Source organism: Poecile atricapillus, chromosome Z (genome assembly GCF_030490865.1).
Source record: "Poecile atricapillus isolate bPoeAtr1 chromosome Z, bPoeAtr1.hap1, whole genome shotgun sequence".
Taxonomy (NCBI): Eukaryota; Metazoa; Chordata; class Aves; order Passeriformes; family Paridae; genus Poecile; species Poecile atricapillus.
The window spans coordinates 86,476,171-86,498,689 of NC_081289.1; the positions used below are offsets into that span (position 1 = coordinate 86,476,171).

General features: G+C 40.3%; 1 protein-coding gene across 2 annotated transcripts in view; it reads left to right on the top strand.

The window, feature by feature from the left end:
• The window catches only part of APBA1 (amyloid beta precursor protein binding family A member 1), a 42,190-nt gene extending 23,272 nt beyond the window's left edge, over positions 1 to 18,918 (top strand). For both annotated transcript variants that reach the window (XM_058827637.1, XM_058827638.1), the window contains 7 exons: positions 1,018 to 1,104; positions 1,680 to 1,865; positions 5,224 to 5,403; positions 6,168 to 6,380; positions 15,216 to 15,335; positions 16,007 to 16,147; positions 17,473 to 18,918. In XM_058827637.1, coding sequence (XP_058683620.1) covers positions 1,018 to 1,104; positions 1,680 to 1,865; positions 5,224 to 5,403; positions 6,168 to 6,380; positions 15,216 to 15,335; positions 16,007 to 16,147; positions 17,473 to 17,544 — 999 coding nt within the window. In that variant the 3' untranslated portion in view covers positions 17,545 to 18,918. The remainder of the gene's footprint in view (positions 1 to 1,017; positions 1,105 to 1,679; positions 1,866 to 5,223; positions 5,404 to 6,167; positions 6,381 to 15,215; positions 15,336 to 16,006; positions 16,148 to 17,472) is intronic.
• Positions 18,919 to 22,519: the final 3,601 nt, after the last annotated feature.

A 22,519-nucleotide genomic window follows, 5' to 3' on the forward strand; every position in this document is an offset into this window, starting at 1 on the left:
TCAGATTTATTTCTGAGCCACCATACAACTTGACATATCTCAGAAATCAGTTGCCTGATTGGCCATTTTTTGTTGCTTATCATTAGCCATTTCATGTTAGAAATAGAAGAAAGATTGGATTTATTAAATGGTTACAGGCAGTACCCAAAATGCGTATTAAAGAATCAACACTGACACGGCAAAGGTTTAAACTTTGTAAAATGATGGATTAAAATGAACTGTGGGGGGTTTTTTTGTGGTTTTTTTTTTACTTTTTTTTTATTTTATCTTTATTAAGAATGCTTTGTTTGACACACAGAGATGTCAGATTGCTGGATGCAAAAAACAAGTTTATGTCTATACGTACAGTAATATATTGAGATTGACTCATCTTTGTAATAAGTTTTGTTTGTGGAGCTTTCAATTACCTTTTAACAAATATAATATAAAAAATATTACAAATGTTTGCTTTCTATTAACAAAATATGACTTCTAAAGTGGGTTACTGCTTGAAAAGTATGTTGTCTGACTGTTAAGGTCTTCTTGCCAGAACTGCATTATGAAAAGCTCAAACAGTACCTCCTGTGGTACAGGTTTTTCCATTGGTCTTGGCAGCCACTGCTAGCCCAAATAGAAATTCCTCAGGCAGGAGATGCTGTTAGGCCTTTCTAAGCCATGTATGAAAACCTTATTTGAAGTGGGTTTCATAGTGTGCAGAAAATGGTAAAATCATAATGCTTTTTAAGAAATCTTTATAATTCATGTTGCAGTCAGGTATAATTTTATTCAATCAGGAAAAATAGCAGGCAAGCTTTTATGAGGTTAACTTTTTTTTCAAACAATACCCAATTCACTTTCACGTATATGATATAGTTTCCACATCTTTGTGTTTCTCTTTTGCTTCTGCAGTCTAATACTCTATCCTGCATTTCTGTTCTGGTGACTGTGTCTTAGTGCACCCCTGTACGTGAATTAACATAATTATTAGTAAGCATGTTACCTGATGTGTTTGTTTGACTCTAATCCATTTATTTGCAGGCTCCAGAAGGTGAATCTCAACCCATGACTGAAGTGGACCTCTTCATTTCAACACAGAGAATAAAAGTACTGAATGCAGACACACAGGTATAAATATAAACAAAATACTTTGTTGGTATTGTTGGAGTAGACTACTGGAATAGACTTTCACCTACATGTTAAAATTTGTCTTTAAAATGTTTTGGCTCTCCCTCTAATCAGAAATCCATGGTCAAGAGCCATGTCATACAGGCAATTATTCTGGTGTGTCTGACTGCAGAAATTACTAGAATTTGTGGGTAAGATAATTGCAGTCATCTTATGTCTACTGAACCATGCTGCATCAAGTATTGATTGTGCACAGAGTAGTTTAAAATGTTTAGCTACAATAATTTGTTCATAGTCCTCTACACATACTTGCCCAGCATATGCAGGTTCTGCATTTGAGGTCTTGATGTGCATTTCCACAGAAAAAAATCCCCTGTAAAACATTCTCTTTCTTTTGTTTTTGGAAAGTGAAACTCTTGGTTTCTATTTGTATCTCCCTTCATGCATGACAGGTATTACAGATGTCACTTAACAGAGTGAATAGTCTTACAGCTATTTGTGTGTTTTGATGATACTAGATGTGCAATGAGAACTTATTTGAAGCAGCTGCTTATGTTGGTTTTCTTATTCCCCAGGAAACGATGATGGATCATCCCCTGCGGACCATTTCTTACATTGCTGATATAGGAAATATAGTTGTTTTGATGGCCCGCAGGCGAATGCCACGCTCTAACTCCCAGGATAATGTGGAAGCATCTCACCCCTCCCAGGATGGAAAGAGGCAGTACAAAATGATTTGTCATGTCTTTGAGTCTGAGGATGTAAGCAATTACATTGTCTTGTAATTTTCTAGGAGTGGAAAAGTAAGCACATTTTAAAAGGCCCAAAGACCATTGTGAGTTGTTCTGTTTGTTTTTTAACTGCAACCAATATTTCATCTAAGCAGAGGAACTTGCCTGCCATTTTTATGTTTGCACCTGACAAGTCACAGGAAATTGGTGTTTATAGAAATGCTTACCATTTTAAAGCTTCTGGAGTGCCTTCCAGTAACAGTGATAGGAGGGTCCAGTTACAGCAGGTTACAAATACGAGCTCAAATTTTGCATAAGAGAGGGAAAGTCTATCAGAGGTGCTTATTTTCATAGGGAAATTCTGTTCCCAAGTTTTTCATTGAGGATCAATCTCTGATCCATACCAGAAAGGTAATTTTTGTTTTTCAGGAGGTTTGTGTTGGGACTATAGTTGCTGTCATCATATCAGAAGGCCAGCAGAAAAAGATTGTCATTTCAGCAATCTCCAAATATGCTGAATAGAGACACAAATGATTAAATTTTAATCTATGGCACACTTAAGTTACTTCACACAGGACGAAGTTACCTTACACAGGATTTGCCACCTGTCTTCAAAATCAGTGTGTATAACTTGCTGTGCACTATGCTGATCTTTAACTTTTACACACTTTTAAAAAGTAACCTTCAGTAACTGAAAAGTAGAATCAAGCTTATCAGATTGAAGTGGTTAGATATGTGGTTTTTAGGATCATAGTCAAGTTAGGCCTAGTAATTTGGGAAATTATAACAAACTCAAGGGAAGTAAGTGAAAATATCAGTTTCTTATAAAGTATTCACGTCTTCCAATCTGCAGTGAGCATCAAGGACTTTGAGATGGGAAGGTTGTCTTGAATAAGGAGCTGATTTTATGTGCCGATTTTATTTTATATAATGTTCTAAACAGATTATATTCAGGTGTCTGAATATATTATCTGATTGCACATGAATGTATATACATAACCCACTGCTGAAGTTAAAAAGGATGAGCACTGATTAAAGTAGTCCTGGACCAAAATTGACAGAGTATAAAAATTATTAATTATTTCCACAAAATAACATGTAAGCCTGTTTTGCAAAGCCTTTCAAGAATCTGGTGTGAAAGAGAGTAGCTGATGCATTTTTTGCTTAATATCATTTGACAAGCCACCCACTTTGAAGCTGCTGTTCCTGTGTTTCTAGTCACAAGTTTGGGTGCTGCTTGCTCTTTTCCTGGCCAGTTGAAAAAGCTGAAATCAAACTGTCAGGTGCCAGAGTCTGGGGCTTATTTTTCTTCACCACCAGGAGGTCTGACCCCTTGCAGGATCCATACTTCCTGGATTTCTTGCCTAGGCTGCTGTTAATACTTTGGCTAGCTGAAATTTGAGCTTCCCAATCTATGATTTGTTTGAATCAGCCTGTATTTGTGTCATGTGGGATCCTCTCTATGCCTGTAGATCCAATTGGCCTGTAAAATGCCTGTAGATCAAATAAAAACATTGCTCGTTGATGGGGAAAATATGCTGAGAAGCTGCAGCTTATATCAACTCTCCTTAGTCATGGTTTATAGCACACAGGTAACTTGCAAAATTTATCTCAAACAAAAAGTGACTAGCAGAATGAAAGCATTGTAGCAGCAAGCAAATGGCAGCTTCAAAGATTTTTTTACCTGCAGTGAAGTAATACAGCCTGTTTCTATTATAAAACTTGTCTTTTCTTCTGGGACAGCTGGGTACTTGACAGAGTCCACACAGTAAGTGAAACAGAAGCTGTAAGCCTGCGGGTGGGTGTTGGTCTCTGCTCGGATGAGTCTTTGTCTAAGGAGGACAGCACCAGATTTTCACCTGTATTTAGAGGTGTATCTTTAAATGAGTTGAGCCTTAGTGATATGTCCAAGTGCTGGGTGTCTAAGTAGGAGCTGATCTCTTCCTGGAGTGAAGATACATGTGTATGAATGTCAAGTCTGCACTCTTCCCTTCGTTTACTGAGTTATGGAGTTGTAGTTTTCTCCTTTTCTTGCTGTCTTGTTCTTGCTGTCAAAATTAGCTTGATCTTCTAGCTTTGGTAATATACACATATTGGTCTTTTCAGCACCAGCAATCATGCTGTTCTCATCAGCAGGTTTAGTTCTTGTTTAAGCTGTTTAAGATACTATATTATTTTTATTGGGAATCTTTCCTTTATTAGGGACCAAACTGAACTCTAAATATGGTACTAAATGAAAGTACACCTGGAGCAGCATTCAATCATTACCAGCACTCTGCCAAGCCTCCACAGGAAGCTGTGGAGCTCTCCATTTGTTTTCCCTGCCTTTGCCACAGCCAGCAGTGTTTCGGTGCACATCACAGCCACCTCCTGTGAGCACTACACAGTGCTCACTGCATGATTGCTCCACCTATCCAGAGCAGTACTCTGCAACATGCTGTGCTTTCCTCTCCTGCCCATTACTTGCCTGACCGTGATTACTGTGTCAAAGGGAGGCTTCCCTCTGGCCTTGCTTGGCACAGAGCTTTCCCCACATCTGTCTGCTGCTCAGTTTCTTTCCCACAGCTGCAGAATCAAAACAGCTCACGGTGGAACAATGCAGTGTAGTGAGTGGTGCATTTGGTGGCTTTAGGTACAGACAAAACTGTGGGAAGCTGCAGGTGCAAGAGGGTGCCTACAAAAAACGGGTAGGAAAGAGGCAGAGAACTGGCAGGATTGTGCAAGTTGGAAGGAGGGAAATAAATGTAGGGGATAGAGGGTGACGGTAGTAGCAGGGTGAAGAAGAAGGTGCATATGACCATTTGCAGTTATTTCAAGGCCTTTATCTGGTCACTGGTTGCTGCTTTTCCTTTTTTTGTCTGAGGCTGAGGTAGGAGTAGTCACTATGAATGTTTTAAAGGATGGTAAGAAAAGTTGGAAATACCCATTTAAATGTGGTTGTGTGTTTCCTGGTAGTTATTTTCATTTTCACTGCTGGCTTGTCAGAGAATGACATTGCCTCTGCTGGAAGGGAGAGCTATCTGGGAGCAGCATGTGTGGGAAGAATTGTGGGGGCAATCTGCAGTCATTGCAGTGGCTCTGCTTTTACACTTATATTAGCAGTTCTTACCTGTGTAAGGATGTCTTTCTTTCAAATATTTATAATTCAGAGGTGCTTACCGAACTAGATTTATGGGAGAGCTAAATGTGTTGACATTTTATGGGTCTTTAAAATTAGTTTGTAGGGCACAAATATTTTTTTAGACTGGATTGTGGTAACTTGTAGATTCATCAACTTGATGATCCATTTAACAGTGTGACTGTAACAGAAAGTGTCAGTGGGCATGATCATCAGAATGTTTCACTTTTTTCTTTTCTTTTCTTTTCACTTCTCTGGGAACTGCTACAGGCGCAGCTGATTGCACAGTCCATAGGTCAAGCATTTAGTGTGGCCTACCAAGAATTTCTGAGGGCAAATGGAATCAACCCAGAAGACCTTAGCCAGAAGGAATACAGCGACTTACTTAATACCCAGGACATGTACAATGATGATCTGATTCACTTCTCCAAATCTGAAAATTGCAAAGATGTAGGTCTCTTTTTCCACAAGTATTCAGCTACTCTTTATCAGTTGCAGGCTTATGTTGGAAGAAATTAAAAAACCATTAATACTTCCTAAAAATTATCTCAGTTAGTCTAGAATATCCTCCCTAATAGGACACCCTGTCATCAGTTCTGTTTCAAAGGCAAATAGTGTATCCCAAATTTATCAGCAGTCAACTGATTTACCATCTGTTTCTGTTCTTTTTACCAAACAATTTTCAGACATGTTTTAAAGTGAACTTCAAGCAGATTAACAGATTAATACAATTTTTAAAATTACAGTAAACAACATAAAATTTAAAGAAGGTGTTTATGAACATAACTGATTCCAGGGTTTAACTAACTGTATGTGCCAGAAATCTTTGCAGCTTGCTTAATAAAAGTGAACCAGTGTGCAACTGGAACACACAGGTAATGTTTTTCCAATGCAGAGTTGTAAACTCTTGCAATCTCTTTTTAGTCAGCTTTGTCCACCAATGCCCATGGCACCAGGGTTTCCATCACTGCAGTTTCTTCTGCTCATATACAGAATTGGCTTCTGAGGGATGTTTTGCACTAAATCTGTATTGTGTGTCATTTAATGTTTGAATACAATGTACCCTATCTTGTTTTTGCTGTTGAATTAGGAAGGCAGGTTGCAAATGAACAGGGGTATATTTGTTGGGGTTGTGAGTGTTTGGAAGGGAATGATATCAGCTCTATTGGTGTGAAATAAACTAATTTTTTTAAACACTTTTTCTTATTATACAGGTTTACATTGAAAAGCAAAAGGGAGAAATCCTAGGTGTGGTGATTGTGGAGTCTGGCTGGGGATCTATTTTGCCTACAGTTATCATAGCCAACATGATGCATGGAGGACCAGCAGAGAAATCTGGGAAGCTGAACATAGGGGACCAGATTATGTCAATCAATGGGACCAGCTTGGTTGGTTTACCACTCTCAACATGTCAGAGCATTATAAAGGTAGGGAAAATGTTTCTGGAAGCTACACATTTTTAAATGGTGGCATAACTGAAGAGCAGAAAGTATGAAACTCTGAAGTAAATTCTTAACAAATATTTGCGTAACACTTTCCATTTCAGGATCTTAAAAAACAGTGTGAGTTACGCTACACCCATTTTCTGACTCCACGCTGGACCACAGAAAATGGGTAAGGTTGGGACCACTGGAAGTAGTCTAATCCAACCTCTTTGCTCCAGCAGAGTTGCCTAGAGCATCTTACTCAAGATTGTGTGTTGATGGCTTTTGAGTATCTCCAGAGAAGGGGACTCCAAAGTTTCTCTGAAAATCTCTTCCTATGCTCAGTCTCCTCACAGGAGAGAAATTCTTCTGTATATTCAGGTGAAAGTTCCTGCATTCCAGTGTTGGCCCTTTGCCTTTCAAACCTATTGCTCAGCACCACTAAAAAGAGCCTGACTGTATCCTCTTGACATCTTCCCCTCAGATACTTACATGCATTAATGAGGTCCCCTCTCAGTTGTCTCTTCTTGATGCTGAACAGGGCCAGCTTCCTCAGCCTTTGATAGAATTGTGGCATTTTTTAGGTTGGAAAAGACCTCTGAGGTCACTCAGTCCAACTGTTAACCTTTTCCTCCTAAGTGAAGTGCTCCAGTCCCCTAATGATAGCCCTCAACAGGAGCTGCCTGCTCCAGGAGCTCCATGTCCCTGTTGTGCTAAAGAGCCCAGAGCTGGACACAGCACTGCAGATAAGCCACACCAGGGCTGAGCAGAGGGGCAGGATCACCTCCCTTGAGCTGCTGGCAGTGCCCTTCCCAATGTACCCCAGGGTAACATCCGCTTATTAGCACTGCTGGGTCATGGACAGCTTGTGCTGGGGCCTGGGGTGATTCCTGCATTTGCCCTTGTTGAATTTCAGAAGGTTCCCTTCTGCCTACACCTCCTGCTTGTCAAGGTCCTTCTGAAGGGTTGCACAGCACTTGGCCACTCCTCCCAGCTTTTGTGTCATCAGTGAACTTCCTCAGGAAGCACTCCATGATGATAAGTTAAATAAGATGGGGCCCAGTATTGGGCCCTGCCAGATACAGGCATCCAAATAGACCTGTGCCACCAGTCTCAACCCTCTGAGCTCTGCCATTCAGTCGCTTCTCAATCCACCTCACCACCTGCTTCCTGAGCTTGAGGGTTATGACATTATCTTGAGAGAACAGCATCAAAAGTCTTGGTGAAGTCCAGATTGACAACATCCAGTGGAATTCCAGAGGGCTGTGCTATTTACTTGTGTACCAGAGTTCTGTGCATAACTTCACAAGGGAATATTTTGTGCAGGAGGAAGATATTACCAGATACATGCTTGAAATTTTATATGGAGGCATAGGTGCCTAGTATTGTCATAAGCCTTACTATATGTCAAGTACCTCTTAATATTTGGATGAAATAGAGTAAATGCTTTTTTGTTTGTTTCTTTATACCTATTTTTAAAGCTTTAAAATTTGGGCTTAAAGACATACCCTCTGTGGCATCTTTTCCCAAGTTGTTTGAAAGTGCTTCTCTTATTCGGTGCTTCTCTTCACTTGCATAAATGGGATATTTTAATTGGAAGAGCTTTCTTCTAGTTGTCAGCAAAGTATGTGACAGTGAAAAGCTTGCAGTCATCTGAACTGAACAGTGCTCGGGGCAGCTGTAGCATATAAAGGAATAAGTATTTGAACATCAGATTTTAAAGAACAGGAAAGATACATCATTAGAGAGTGTTTGAGACGAAACTCATTAGTTATTTATTAGTCATTTATTGAAATGATCCTGCCTAGCTCTGCAGATCATCACATGCAGACCCGTAATGCTGGTGGTACATTATACAGACATTCCCTGTTAGAGTTATTAATTTATTCATTTATTCATTACAACTTTTTGGTAACAGGTTGTAATATGTACCTTTCTTCTTTCACTTTGTAATATTTAATTGCACTATAAATTTTCCATTTACAAGGTAAATTTGCCAAGTAAAAAAAAGTACAAAGTAATTTTTTTTTTTCTTTATGGATTATCTCTTAATACTTGAACTCAGATGTTATAAAGACTTCCCATTCAGGCTTCCCAAAATGTTAATATTGAGTTCTGATAAGTAACAGATGCATAAGTCACTGAACCAGTCATTTTAGATTCAGTGAATAGAAACGATAGCCTGTATGACATACTGAAAATATGGGAAAAGCAGTCTTACATGTGTAAAGAAATGGAAAAAAAAATAAATATCATATTAAATGTCTTTATGCCAGCATCATTGAAACAAAACTCCCTGTAAATTTAGGCTCTTTTTGATTGTTTCCTATCCCACATCATTTTTATTTCTAAAACTGTGATATATATTATGCTTCCCTTATTCATATGAAGTTTTTGTTCTGCTTGTCAGTACTCTTTCAATACAGAGGCAACGAGCTTTGCCGTTTCCAACTTCTGCAGGCTTTTCTCTTCTTCATTGATACTTGCCACATTTTTCACAGGAACTGCCAGCCCATTTTTTTGTCATTCTAAAGAAAAGAAAATCTGTATGTTTGCAGATCTTCACAACCACATATATGGAGTTATTAATATAGCATTTTCAGAAACAAGTATGTATATGAATGATCTAAGCACACATCATTAAATGTGGTAGAAATATCCCAGATTTGTGATGTCCTTAGCCTACTGGAAGGACTCCTATGAAAAGATGGTAATACGCGGATACACGTATGTCATAAGTGCTTCAAACAAGATAATTCAGCATTATGGATGTAATCTTTGCTTCTAATTTACCATAAACCAGTTGCAAACTGATGGAGCTTTGAAGAAGCTTTCCATGTGTTGTGGCTATCCCCTGATAAGATTATGCTACTTCTGTCTTTTCTCAGAAGCATCTGGTGCTGGCTGCTATCAGAAGTATACTCAGTAACTAGATAAAGAAAGAAAGGTGGTCAAAAATATGCAAATTTTTTTTGTTTCTGATCAGTTTATGCTACCAGTCTGTATACAAGTGAAGATTAGCCACTTCTGAAATACATGCACTTTCTGTAAAATTAAAATAATTTTTTTAGGGACCACATGACTTTTTTTTTCCCCCAGGGAATACATGTAAGTCACTTGCACATTCATCACGGAAGTAAGAGCATGATGATACCAAGTCTATTCTGGGCACATACTCAGAGTGAATTCAGATGACTGAAGTTAGACACTTAAATTCCTCATAGAAATGGGCATCCCCAGTACTCTGCATGACTGCTACCTTCCAGGATTAGAATGCTGAGGCAAAAGCCCCCTAGATTTTTCCATTAACACCATGCCCACAGCGTAGTTCAGGTTGAGAAGTCCCTGTCCTCTACACTGTGTGTTGTTGTCAAAATCTGCCTATAGAAAGTGAATGGTCCTTAAGCATGTGAGCTGCACTGCTAATTGCTCACCAGAGTAGAAGAAGTCTAGTCATAGTCATGGAAGAAGTTCAGACCTTCTTTCTCCTGTGTGTGGAGAACAGGCAGTTCCCACAGCCATGAGCTTAGTCATTTTGTGTTCAGATTTTGTGTTCAGATTTGTGTTGCATTGTCTTGCAGACGCTTCCAAGAATGAGCCAAGCTGATCTTAGCACTGTGTGGAAGTGAGGGCAGCTGTTTGCACCCAATGTTGATTACATGCAGTTTAAGGCACTGACAAGAAAACAGACTTCAGGGCAGTTCATAATGCCAGGATGCCAGTTTAATTACTCAAGTCACTGCTGAATCTGGAGCTCAACTCAACAGAATCAGCAGCAGTAAATTGTATGTAGAGACTTCAGTGTATTACCTTAGCTACGGAATTAATCATTTGAAGTCAGTGTCTGACACCTTGATAGCAAAGGGAACAATTGAAATAGCAATGGGTACATATGAAAGGAATTCAGAAGCAGATACTGGAATGGTCAGTAGATCACTTTAATTAAGTAAGTTGAAAATGTCTGTATTTTTTAGAAAGCATTTTATTCTTTATGAGTTTTTTATTTATGTATAGGTTTATGGCTAATATTTTGTGTGAATTAAGCATTTCAAAAATCTCTCGTAACAATCTCCAAGAGCTCTGAGTACTTGAAGTTGTATAAAGGGTCAGATTGCATTTATTTGTAGTTCATTACATCTTTGTTTTCATGGAGCCATATGAACACAGTCTCTGAGTCTGGCAGTCACTCCTGTAGCTAGTCTAGACTAACATTTTGATTCAAAGTAGAACGGGCTTCTTAACACTGTGCCCACTGGGATTTAAATACCTCCACGACTGGATGCTCCACAGCTTTTCTGGGTAATAAGTGTTTTACCATCTTGACAGTAAAAATAGTTTTTTCTCATTCAATTTTTGTCTAGTAGGAAGGAGTTTATTATGAATGTGATATAACTCAGTTGGAAGGGAGGAAGAATACTTGGAATGTATCAAACTCTGTCTTGGGGTAGATGATGAGTGAGTAGATAGTTTATAGGTTAGAATAAAAGGGCAGACTGCTAAGGGTGGCACTTGTGGGTATGTGCTACAGGATGCCTGATCAAGAGGTGGATGAGACCTTACACAGACAGCTCAAAGCAGCCTTGAAGTCACAGACTCTGGTTCTTGTGGGAGACTTCAACTATCATGACATCTTCTGGAGAAGCTGCACAGCAAAGCACAAGCAATCCAGGAGGTTCCTGGAAAGCACTGGTGACAACTTCCTCAGATGGCAGAGGATCCCACAAGAAATGGGTATGCTGCTTGACCTCATCCAGCAAACAGGAAAGGATTTATTGGATGTGTGAAGATTGGTGCCTGCCTGTTAGCAAGTAAGATTGTAATCATGGGCTTCAGGAGAGCTTATTTTAGCCTCTCCAGAGATATTGATAGAATCCCATGGGAAGAGGTCCTGCAGAGAAGGTTGATATTCAAGGATCCCTTCCTCCAAACTCAAGAACGATGCATCCCAATGAGCAAGAAGTCAGACAAGGGGTCAAGAGACCTGCATGGATGAATGAAGAACTGTCATTACTCAAGCGTAAGCAGGAAATACACAGGAGATGGAAGCAGGGTAAGCAGGGTCAGTCCTCTTGGAATTAATATAGAGAGGTTGTCAGACTAAAGAGAGATGAGGATGAGACAAGGAAGGCCACAGACAATTTGGAATTAAATTTGAGCAAGGATGTTGTCTTGGGTTTAAAGCACTAGCTAAAAAAAAAATCACTAGAAAACTTACTCATTTATTGCTGTGAGAGATGGATTAGAAGAAGGGAAAAACAGGCTTAAAACTTAAAAGAAATAAAGGAAGTTTATTAACAAAACTACAAGAATAAGAAACCAGAATAAAATCTCCAGAAACTGTTTTTCCCAACCACCCAACCATTCTCTTGTTTAATTGACAACATAGAGACAAAACCTGGTGGTTAAAGGAGTCCCAACTCTATAGTAGCTTTTTTATCAGTCTTCATAGAGAAAAAGAAGTTTTCTTTTGTCATTCTATGGAGAGTTTTTCATAAGAAAACAGTTTTCTCATGGATTTCTGTTCCTCTGATGTCAGCCACCCAGAAACTCATCCATAAGTCCTCTCCTCCCATTTCAGACCACTCTGAGGTGTTTTTATGGGCCATAAAGTCAAGGGGTGGCATTTTAAGGAAGAGCTATTCAAAGGCAAAAGTTTTCTTCATCTGTCTCTGTGATCATCTCTGGGAACAGAAGTGTTTTCTTTTCTTCTTGGGGGCCAAGTACTTCTGTCAACTCTCACTTCTCTTTCTCTGTTTCAGCGTTTTATGAGATCACAACTACTTCACCATCTACTCAGCTTCATCAATGGATTACTTTTGCTCAGAACGACACTTTGAAATGCTTCATTCCTCCCAAAATACTTTTTCATTAATTAAAGGAGTTTTTTCAGAACATTATTGTCCATCTCCATAGCTTTAACAGAAGAGTATTTCAGCTTATTAAAGCATCTCCTCTCCCTATCTGAGGCTTAATTTTTTCCCTCACTGGCTTTGATAGTTTATGTTGTCTCTTTACATGTTGATCACTCTCACTTTCTTCTCTCTGGAAAAAGCATTAAATCTGCAGGTCTCATCTGGGCTGTGAAAGGGTTAAAATCTGGCTCAAACTGCAACAGGTATTCTTGGTCCTGGACTTGAGCTCAGCAGCGCCCAGGCCAGCCCCCCCTGCAAAAAGTTTCAGCCATGCCGGAGGCTTCCCGGAAGGCTGCAGCAGAGCCCGGCCGGGCTGGGGGAATTCCCACAGGCTCCATCCTCCAGCCAGGAACCGCAGCAGGCCCAGACCAACCCCTGCCCAGGCCTCATGGCCTGGAGAGGGGGCAGGAGCCAGCTGGAGTTCTGTTACCTTTCACAGCCGGGAACGAAAAGAAGCCAGAAATTCCTGGGCTTAGGTTTTTAAAGGGTGGTGTTCACAGGTTGATCTCACTTTTCAATGGTCAAAACCACTGTCAGTTTTCAGAAATGGCCAGTTATTGGCCAGGAGAAAGAACTCCCATCAGCCTTTAGCATCCTAAACTTCCTTAGATGTCTCTTTTTTTTTTTCTTAAATGCCAATCCATCACAGATGTCAAGGAAAACAAGATGAGCTTCTTCAAACACATCAACAACAAAAGGAAAACAAGGGATAATGTGGATCTGTTACTAAATGGAGGGGGTGCCTCGGTGACAGAGGACACAGACAAGGCAGAGTTACTGAACGCTGCCTTTGAATTGGTGTTCACTGTCAAGACCAGCCCTCAGGAATCTCTGACACAGGAAGTCAGGGTAAAGGAATGTTGGAAGGAATATTTTCCCTTGGTCAAACAGGATTGGGTTAGAGAACACCTAGGCAAATTCAAAATCCACACATCCATGGTCTCTGCATCCATGAGAGTTGAGAGAGCTGGCAGACACCACAGTAAGGGTCCTGGCAATCACTGAAAGTTCATGGCAATCTGGAGACTTGCTAGAGGACTGGAGAAAAGCAAATGTCACCCTGGTCTTCAAAAAGGGAAAGAAAGAGAACCAGAGAACTACTGTCCAATAAGCCACACCTTAATCCCTGGGACACCTCATTCTGGAGGCCATCTCTGTCCACATGAATGACAATGAGGTGATCAGCAGTAGTCAGCATGGATTCGCTGAAGGTAAATCATGGCTGATTAAACTGATTGCCTTCTATGGAAGAACAGCTACCTGGATGGATGAAGGGAGAGCACTGTACGTTTTACTTCTGCAAGGTTTTCCACACCATCTCTCACAACATCCTCATAGGCAAACTCAGGGAGTATGGACCAGTTAGTGAGCAGTGAGGTGGATAGAGAGTTGGCTGAATGGCAGATCCCAGAGGGTCATCACCAGTGGCACAAGAGTCAGGTTGGAGGCCTCTAGGTAGCTGTGTCCCTCAGGATTCAATACACCTGCAGTATTTTTTAAGGTTTTCGTAAATGTCTTTGATGAAGGGGCAGATGCCTCCTCAGGAAGTTCACTGATTACTCCAAGCTGGGAGAAGTGGCTGACACCCAAGTGCTTCAGAGGATCCTCAACAGGCAGGAGAGATGGGCAGAGAGGAACCTTCTGATATTCAGTGAGGGCAAATGCAGGATCCAGCATCTTGGGAGGAACTACTCCATGCACCAGGACAAGCTGGCGTGACCTGCTGGAGAGCAGCTCTGTGGAGAAGGACCTGGGGATCCTGGTGGACAACGAGCTGTCCATGAGCCAGCAGTGTGCCCTTGTGGCCAAGAGGGCCAGTGGTGTCCTGGGATGCATCAGGAAGAACACTGCCAGCAGCTTGAGGGAGGTGATCCTGCCCCTCTGTTCAGCCCTGGTGAGGCTCATCTGCAGTGCTGTGTCCAGTTCTGGGCTCCTCAGCACAACAGGGACATGGAGCTCCTGGAATGGGTCCAGGGGAGCTGTACAAAGAGGATGAAGGGACCGGAGCATCTCTCTTATGAGGAAAAGCTGAGGGAGATGGGGCTGCTCAGCCTCAAGAAGAGGCACTGAGAGGGGCCTTATCAATGTCTGTAAGTAGCTGAAGGGAGGGTGCCAAGAGGATGGAGCCAGGCTTTTGTTGGGGGTGCTGAGCAAAGCAATAGGACAAAGGGGTAACGGGCAGAAACCGATGCACAGGAAGTTCCATTGGACCATAAAGGAATAGCTTGTGTAGGTGAACATCCAGTGGAACAGATTTCTGGGAAAGTAGCTTTAACTTTCTCTTTTTTTCACTCGGTCTTAAAGGTGAAGCTAACCCATGACACCCAGGGAGGCTGTGGAGTCTTCCTCACTGGAAATATTCAGGAACCATCTGGACACAATCCAGTGCCATGTGCTCTGGGATGACCCAGCCCGAGCAGGGAGGTTGGACCAGATGACCCACAGTGGTCCCTTCCAGCTTTACCCATCTTGTGATTCTGTGAATAACGGAAATTGTGGGCGCTGCTTATACAAAGATGATACAAGTAGAACCAGCTGTTTGCTTGACAGAATTTATTATATTTCTTTAGGGAAGCAAATGTTTTGCAACTAACTCAGTTACTTATTTAAATGTCATTGACCTTTTTGGTGAGATGCATAGACCTGTTTAATATTCCTTTTATGCATGATTTATATTATCAAATGAAGAAACTGCCAACAGGAATCTAAAACAGCTGTGCCAGATTTTTGGCAAGAAAAAATTGATGTTTTATCACTCATCCCGCGGAATATTCTGATGCTTGTGTCTGGCATTCATTGATCATGTTCTGGTACAATGCATACAAAGATCTATTTATTCAAGGCTGCTCCCATGTCAGCATTTGAACACCTTTTTTATTTCTGGTCATGTTACATGTTTAACTCTCAATTTGGTATTTTTTTTCAGGGTTTGAAAAACCAGGCCCGGGTTAAACTGAACATAGTTAGATGTCCTCCAGTAACCACAGTCTTGATCAGAAGACCAGACCTCAGATATCAGCTGGGCTTCAGTGTGCAGAATGGGATTGTAAGTAGTTTCCACCATTTCTGATCAAGCTTTAACATGAAACTTCCTCTCCATTTGTGGGTAAGTTTCAGTCTGAGAAGAGGGAAGCCGCTATTTTCTCCCGTTTAGCAAGCAGGATTTTTCACTTGTGAAGTCTGAGATATAAACGTTGTGTTAATAAGAGTTATTTTTTGTCTTTGTCTCTACTTAATTCACAACTTTACAGTCAGCCAGAGGAATAAAAAAGTAGTTTCAGCTTAAAAAAACAAAAATGTGTGGAAGAGTCTGCTTTAAGCATGCATCATACATGTCCTTAACTAAGCCATTGTGTAATGCAATGATAGCATGAAAGAAAAAGCCTGTTCTTGATCCTTTTTGTTGTAAGGCATCTGTCTAATGAACATCATTAAATTGAGGTCCTTCATACACTCAAAAATTTCCAAGCCACATGTCCAAAGACATGTAATGTACAACACAAACAGCCTTTTCTGACAGTTTGTTCTGCTCTTGGAAGAGAATATCCATTAACTACTTGTCACGAACAAATTTTGCTTTTGAGTCAGCGATGATTGCATCTTAGAATTTGTTGTTGCAAGTCAGTGTTTAAATGTTGATTCATAGCTTGCAGGCAAAAAATGGATAATCAAGTCTCCCTTATCCAGCCCATGATAAATTTGTTCTCTTCCTTCCAGATCTGTAGCCTTATGAGAGGAGGTATAGCAGAGCGAGGAGGTGTGCGTGTTGGCCATCGGATCATTGAGATCAATGGGCAGAGCGTGGTAGCAACACCCCATGAGAAAATTGTTCACATCCTCTCAAATGCTGTTGGTGAGGTAAGAGCCAGCAATGTGTCTAGGCAGTATAGCATAGGTCCTTGCTGTTACCAGTAACAACCACTGGAAACCAGTAACAAGCAGTGTCCTTCAAGGGGATCAGCACTCTGTCTGTCATGTCTTCATCAGTGACATAGTGGAATCGGGCTGTAGTCTCAGCAAGTTTGAAGGTCACATCAAGATCAGTGGTGCTTAAGGAATGGGATGCCATTAGAGGTACCTGAACTAGGCTAGAGAAGTGGCCAGTGTAACCCTTGTGAAGTTCAACAAGGCCAAGTGCAAGGTCCTGCAACTGGGTCTGGCCAGTCCCCAACATCGACAGAGACTGAGGCTGAAAAAATTGAGAACAGCCCTGAAGAGAGGAACTTGGTGGAAGGAAAGTTGAACAGGAGTCAGGAATGGGCATTTGCAGCCCAAAAAGCCATCTGTATCCTGGGCTGCATCAAAAACAGTGAGGCCAGCAGGGAGGTGATTTTCCCTCTGTATTCTGCACTTGTGAGACCCTGCCTGGAGTACTGTGTGCAATTCTGGGGTCCTCAGCATAAACAAGGCATATACTTGTTTGAGCAGATAAAGATGAAGGCCATGAAAAGAGTCAGAAGGCTGGAGCACCTCTCCTGTGAGAAGAGGCTGAGAGAAGTTCAGTTGTTTAGCCTGAAGAAGAGAAGGCTCCAGGGAGACCTGACCACAACTTTTCTATGTATAAAGGGGCTTTCTAAGAAAAATGGAGAGAGACTTTTACCAGGGTCTCCAGTGCCAGGCAATGGTTTTAAACTGAAAGAGGGTAGATTTAGATTGGGCATAGGAAGAAATCCTTCAGTGTAAGGTTGATGAGCCACTGGAACAGGTTGCCCAGAGAAGCTTTGGATTCCTCATCCCCGGAAGTGTTCAAGGCCTAGTTGGATGGGGCTCTAAGCAATCTGTTCTAGTGAAAAACGTTGATGCCAGCAGTTTGGATTAGATGATCTTGAAAGGTCCCTTCAAATTCAGACTGTTCCATAATTCTGTGGTTCTACCTCTTTTGGCCTGTTGCTAATCAAATCCAAAAAGCTGAAGTGAGAGCAAGACTGCGCACCATTTCTTTCACTATTTGCCCCATAGTTCTATGCTTTAGAAGAACCGTACCTTCAAAATATGAAGTGTCCACAATTTTAGATGGTTCATCAAAACATATTGTTTCATAAAATCATCGCCTGCGATACTTTAATAAGGTTATGAAAACTCTCAAGTGTTACCTTTTTTCTGCCTTGTATGACTTTATCTGGGTCCTTCATGTGAGGTGAGCATGTTTAGGAGCATTGATTAACTAGGCTTATTTCCTCTAGATCCATATGAAGACTATGCCAGCTGCCATGTACAGACTGTTGACTGCACAAGAGCAACCAGTTTACATCTGAAGCTGACACCTCACCACCACAGTGTGCATGGAAGATGTTTTTCCTCATTAGTGCTTGTCTCTCTAGTGCTGCATTTCTGTGTCTGCAAAGACATTTCTTCCTCTCTCCCCACTTCACAGACACAAATACACTGTTGCTCTCTCCATCCCTCTTTCCTCTTCTTCCCACCATTTTCCTGCATTTTGGTAAGGGCCAAAATGTATCTATGGAACTATTTTAGTTGCATATTTTTACAAATGAAACTTCATACAGCTCCACATACAAAGCAGGAAAATAACAGCAGCATAATTTACAGCAGTATTCACAGATGGCTGTATTTCATGCTACATAATCAGTTTTATTTCTGTGGCTATAATTTTACAAACCAAGTAAATTGAATGTTGCTGAATGAAAGATGACTTTACCAAACAGATAGAAGTATGGCGTACAAAGTGTTCTCTTGGATATCCTGCTTGTGACGTTGCTTTTTTTTCCCCATTTTCCCACAGGCACCAAGCTCAGTACTAAAGGTTTGTGTCTGTGGGGAAAATAGAATACCAAAAGGATTGTTTTGCCCTCAGGAAAAATTGCCTGCTTATGAGCACTCAGTAAATGCTGCTGTTGTAAAATGAATTGTCCAAATACATACCTTTTAATTCCCCTCTGTCATCAGTTCTTCATGATAGTAGGACTCCAAAAGATACTCCATAAGTTCCTGAAACATTTTATTCTTGCATTACTTACACTAAGAAATTTGGGAGGCATTTTTTACAGCTGCCTCCCCCTCTCTGCCCCCAGGTTTCTATCTCCTAGTTTTCTTCTGCTTTGTCTTTTATAGTCCCTTCCTGATTTTAGAGTTCAAAGAAGTGGGGGGGGAGGATCTTTAAATATCCACAAGAAAAATAGTGAGGGGATCTGCTGAATAGCTACACTTTTTCTAGGCTCTTAATTCCAATTTTGGTGCACGTAGCCATGTGTGCCAGTGTATATAGACATTTTTAAAATTGTGCTTCCTATTTATGAAGTTTGAATATAAGAGATCTGCAGACTATTCTAAGTAATTTTGTTCTCTGAGCCAGTTTTAACATATATTTTTGTCCAAAGACCTGTCTAATTTTATTGACTTCCTGTTTAGTTCATGATATAGGTAACAGTGGAAAGGATGAGGCAGGAATAAACTTATTTATTTTGTTATATAATTTAGCTTGTGATTATTTTCCCACATGTATGGCACTTAAAAGAGATATGTGTGTACTATATGCACTTGTATGAAGATGATTAACTGTAGGGATGTATGAAATCTTGTATTTGATTAGCCTCTAAGTTGCATGCTAGAGACAAAAGGGGAGGAGGGGGCTGGGTTGGGTTATTTGGGGTTTTTAAGAGGGTTCAAAATAAAAAAGAAGCAGTGTCTTTTCTTCCTAGTGAGAGAATTCTACATTCTCTGTAGTTACTTTTTTTCAGGACTGTATACTGGTGTTTATACTGAAGTTGAACCATGCGTTTAGTCCAGGCTAGTATGTTGATTTTTTTTAAAGAAACAGTTTGTGCTGTGTTTTGCTGTGATGGAAAGGTGCAGTGAGATGAAAACAAGAGCAGACAACACACAGCCACACGCCACTTCTGCTTTGCAAATGCGGTGTTGTTCATAGTCACTTGTTTCTCACTTGTTGTGACGTGAGCTGTGCAATGTAAGCGTTGCTTGCAGTCCAGTGATGATCCTAGACATTGCTATGGGGATTCATAGAAGTGGGTGTGTGCATGTGCACTTGTTGCGAACACTGCTGAGAACCACTGAGCACTCTTGTCAGGGGTCCATTTTTTGGCTTTCTAAAATCATGGATAATCATGGCCTGATCAGAGTTAGAGGATAAACTGTATTTCTGTGGGAAGCAGATATTTAAGAGACATAATGAAGTGGTGCATAAACTGTTGTAGTAAGGGGATACGTTTTAGTGTTGAAATAAATGTACGATGACTTGATTTTATTGCATTTCTTGTTGTTATATAATTTAATCCAAGGCTTCAGAATAGCAGATTGCACAAGAGAATGGTATTAGTATTCCAGGTTAGTACTTAACTCTGCTGCCTCACTGATGCAACAAGATAATTAATAGCTTGTGAGTATATTGTTTAACTGTAGACATCTGGTTTATGGTAATTCGAACCTTTTTTCTAGAACTTTCCATATATATAGTAATAAATGTAAATACGGTATATAACCATGTACAATTTAGAAGATTATATACAGTGCAGCCTTTCCATACATTGCCTAAGGAAACTTAGTGAACTCCTGAAGACACAGTTATCATGCTTCTGGTTCCTGCTATGTGTATGCCCTCCATTTGTTTCTGTGGTTCTGTCTAGTCCATGCGGTGAAGGTCACTTCACTGGGAAATGGTGAAGATCTGAACATGCAAATGTATTTAGAGAAGAAACAACTGTTTCTTCGGAAATCTTGCAGCCCAGAGTTTGTGAAGTTACTGTTCATCCTAAATAGGTGCTTAACATTAAGCAAATGAATGCTTGCAGGACCAGAACCTAGCAAAAAAATCTCATTTTTTCAATTACAGCATGTGCATAAGATTTCTAAACTGAGAGGTCCATAGTGTGTGCACACTTCTGAGAACAGTCTTGCAAACAATCCCATTTTACTCTGTAAACAGAGTTTCAAGAAAATGGAACTCTAAAGGGAAAGCTGGCTGTTCTCTAGACTGTTGCAGCAGTTTGATAGATCAGATATGGGGATTTTTAACAGATGCAAAGGAACATTCCTTCAAAGGTTTACATTCCTTCTTCAGTGATAGACCTGAATTCTTTTTCTTTCATCCTTGCTGTTTCATACAGTCTAATTAATTCTTCAGTGTTTACATTAAGGATGAAACATCCCTTGTATTTTTTATTTTTGAGAAGTTTCATGTTTGTTTTGAATCTTGTTTGTCTCAGTTTGGATTTCCAAGTTTGCTAGCTTTCCTTCTTTTCTAAAAGAAATGTATTTCTCAAGACAGTAACATGGTTGAGATCTCTTGTATATATTTAGTGCAGTACCTAGACTATGTACTATTGTTCTGTAAAGAGGATGAATAGAAATTATTGTAAAGCGTTGGGAAAAGCATAGTAATGTATTTGTAACAATATTGTTCTTTGTAAACATTTAATGATCTCTATATATAAATATAAATATATATATAAATATATGTGAGACTGGAATGTTGATATTGCACATCTACTGAATGTAATTACTCTGATGTGTTCTGCCACAGGTCTCTGACCTCTCTAATGAAGCTGTGCTGATTTGATTTGGGGAGAGACAGAGGGGAGAAGAGTGGGCTTTTTGCTTTGGATGGAACAGGGTAGGGGGTTTCTGGCCAGTTACTTTGTTGTGATGTATTTACTGTGCTACATTCCCTTATTTAACAGAGCGCTAATGTCTGTAAGATTTGCAACAATAAACTACAAAACAAAAATACCTCAGACAAGGCTGAGAATTTGCTCATACTGACCTAGAGGCTGACTTGCCAATACTGAATGCATACATAATTGGAAGGTGTCTGAACTTTTATAGTCTGGAGTGGTTCTATATGTGGTTCTGCAGGCGTGAAGCAATGGTGTTACCATTATTTTTAAAACAGCATTTTTTTCAGGCAATATGATGCAAGTGCTCCTAAACAAAGCTGATTCCTAATCTAAGGTGGCATCCCAGTTTTTACTGTGTGAAATGCCACTGTGATTGTGACAGAAATACTATTTCATTGACTGAGTAACTTTAAATAGGAATTTTTCATAAGTGGGGCTTTGATAAAAATTCTTCACGCTTAATTTCTGAAGTCACTGTTTTCCTTCAAATGTTATCAGCATGGTTTATTTTTAAAGACCTAACACCACTTGAATAAAGTAGAATTGTAATATGTCTGTCCTTAGAATTCATCCTGGAACTGCCTGTGCTAAACTTAGAAATACTTGTATAATGAGAGATCATGAAAAATACGAGTATATTTGAAAGTCAACCAATAAAAAAGGGAGTGTTTCTTCTGATGAGGCTTCATAGGATTTTCTGTGCCTCATAGGTTGTCACGAGTAGTTTGAAACCACAGAAATTAAATATATGCCACACCATATTCAGAAGAAACTTAAACATGGGCATTCAGTCATTTAGTGGCTGTTCATAACATGAAATATAAATACCGTCAACATGACAGAATGAAGTATTTCACCTTATTTTCTTCAATGACAGGCAGAAGAAATTGTGAAGTCCCTGGCAAAGGGTGCAGGAGGCATGCTGAGCTTGCTTTCTGCATTTCCCTGTGTACCACCCTCCATCCTTCTATTTATTCTTATCATTAGCTGTGTATACTAATTTCTGTTTTACAAACTTTTCTGCATTTCGCTGGATAAACATAAGCTCTTACTTTAGCAGTACAGACAAAAATTTTGCAGATTTGCTATATTGACAGGAGACATGTTTCTTGCCCTCTCCTTCAGTGTTTTAATGGTTTGGATCCACACAGAGGACAAGCAGACCCCACCCCAGTTCCAGTACCCTGTAGTGCCTTGCAGGCTGAAGAGGTGATGCTGGTGATCTGTGTGAACTGTCAGTGTCAGGGCTGGGACTGTAATTTAAATAAACGTTCTGTGCTGAAGCATATGGAGCAATCCTGACCTAAAATCATGGTACATGAAGAGTTTGTGATCCATGTGCTTCTTACCCAAGTAGGGCCAGGCCTGTGCTGTGCTCTGTGCTGCTCCTACAGATGGACCTCCAGGGATGTCCCTTGGCCACAGAATAAATTTAGATGGTTGATTATAAGAAGGGAGTCTGCAGGCAGTACCAGTGGTACTCAAAAGCCCCTGCAGTACATGTGTGTCCCTGCCTTTGTCTAGAAGTGCAGCAGTAAGGTCCCATGTGAACAGCCCTTTTGTTTGACAGTAGGAGTGATGAATAGAGTTGTTCTCTAAGAAAAATTTTAATTACTTCAAATGACCTAAATGGGGTAAA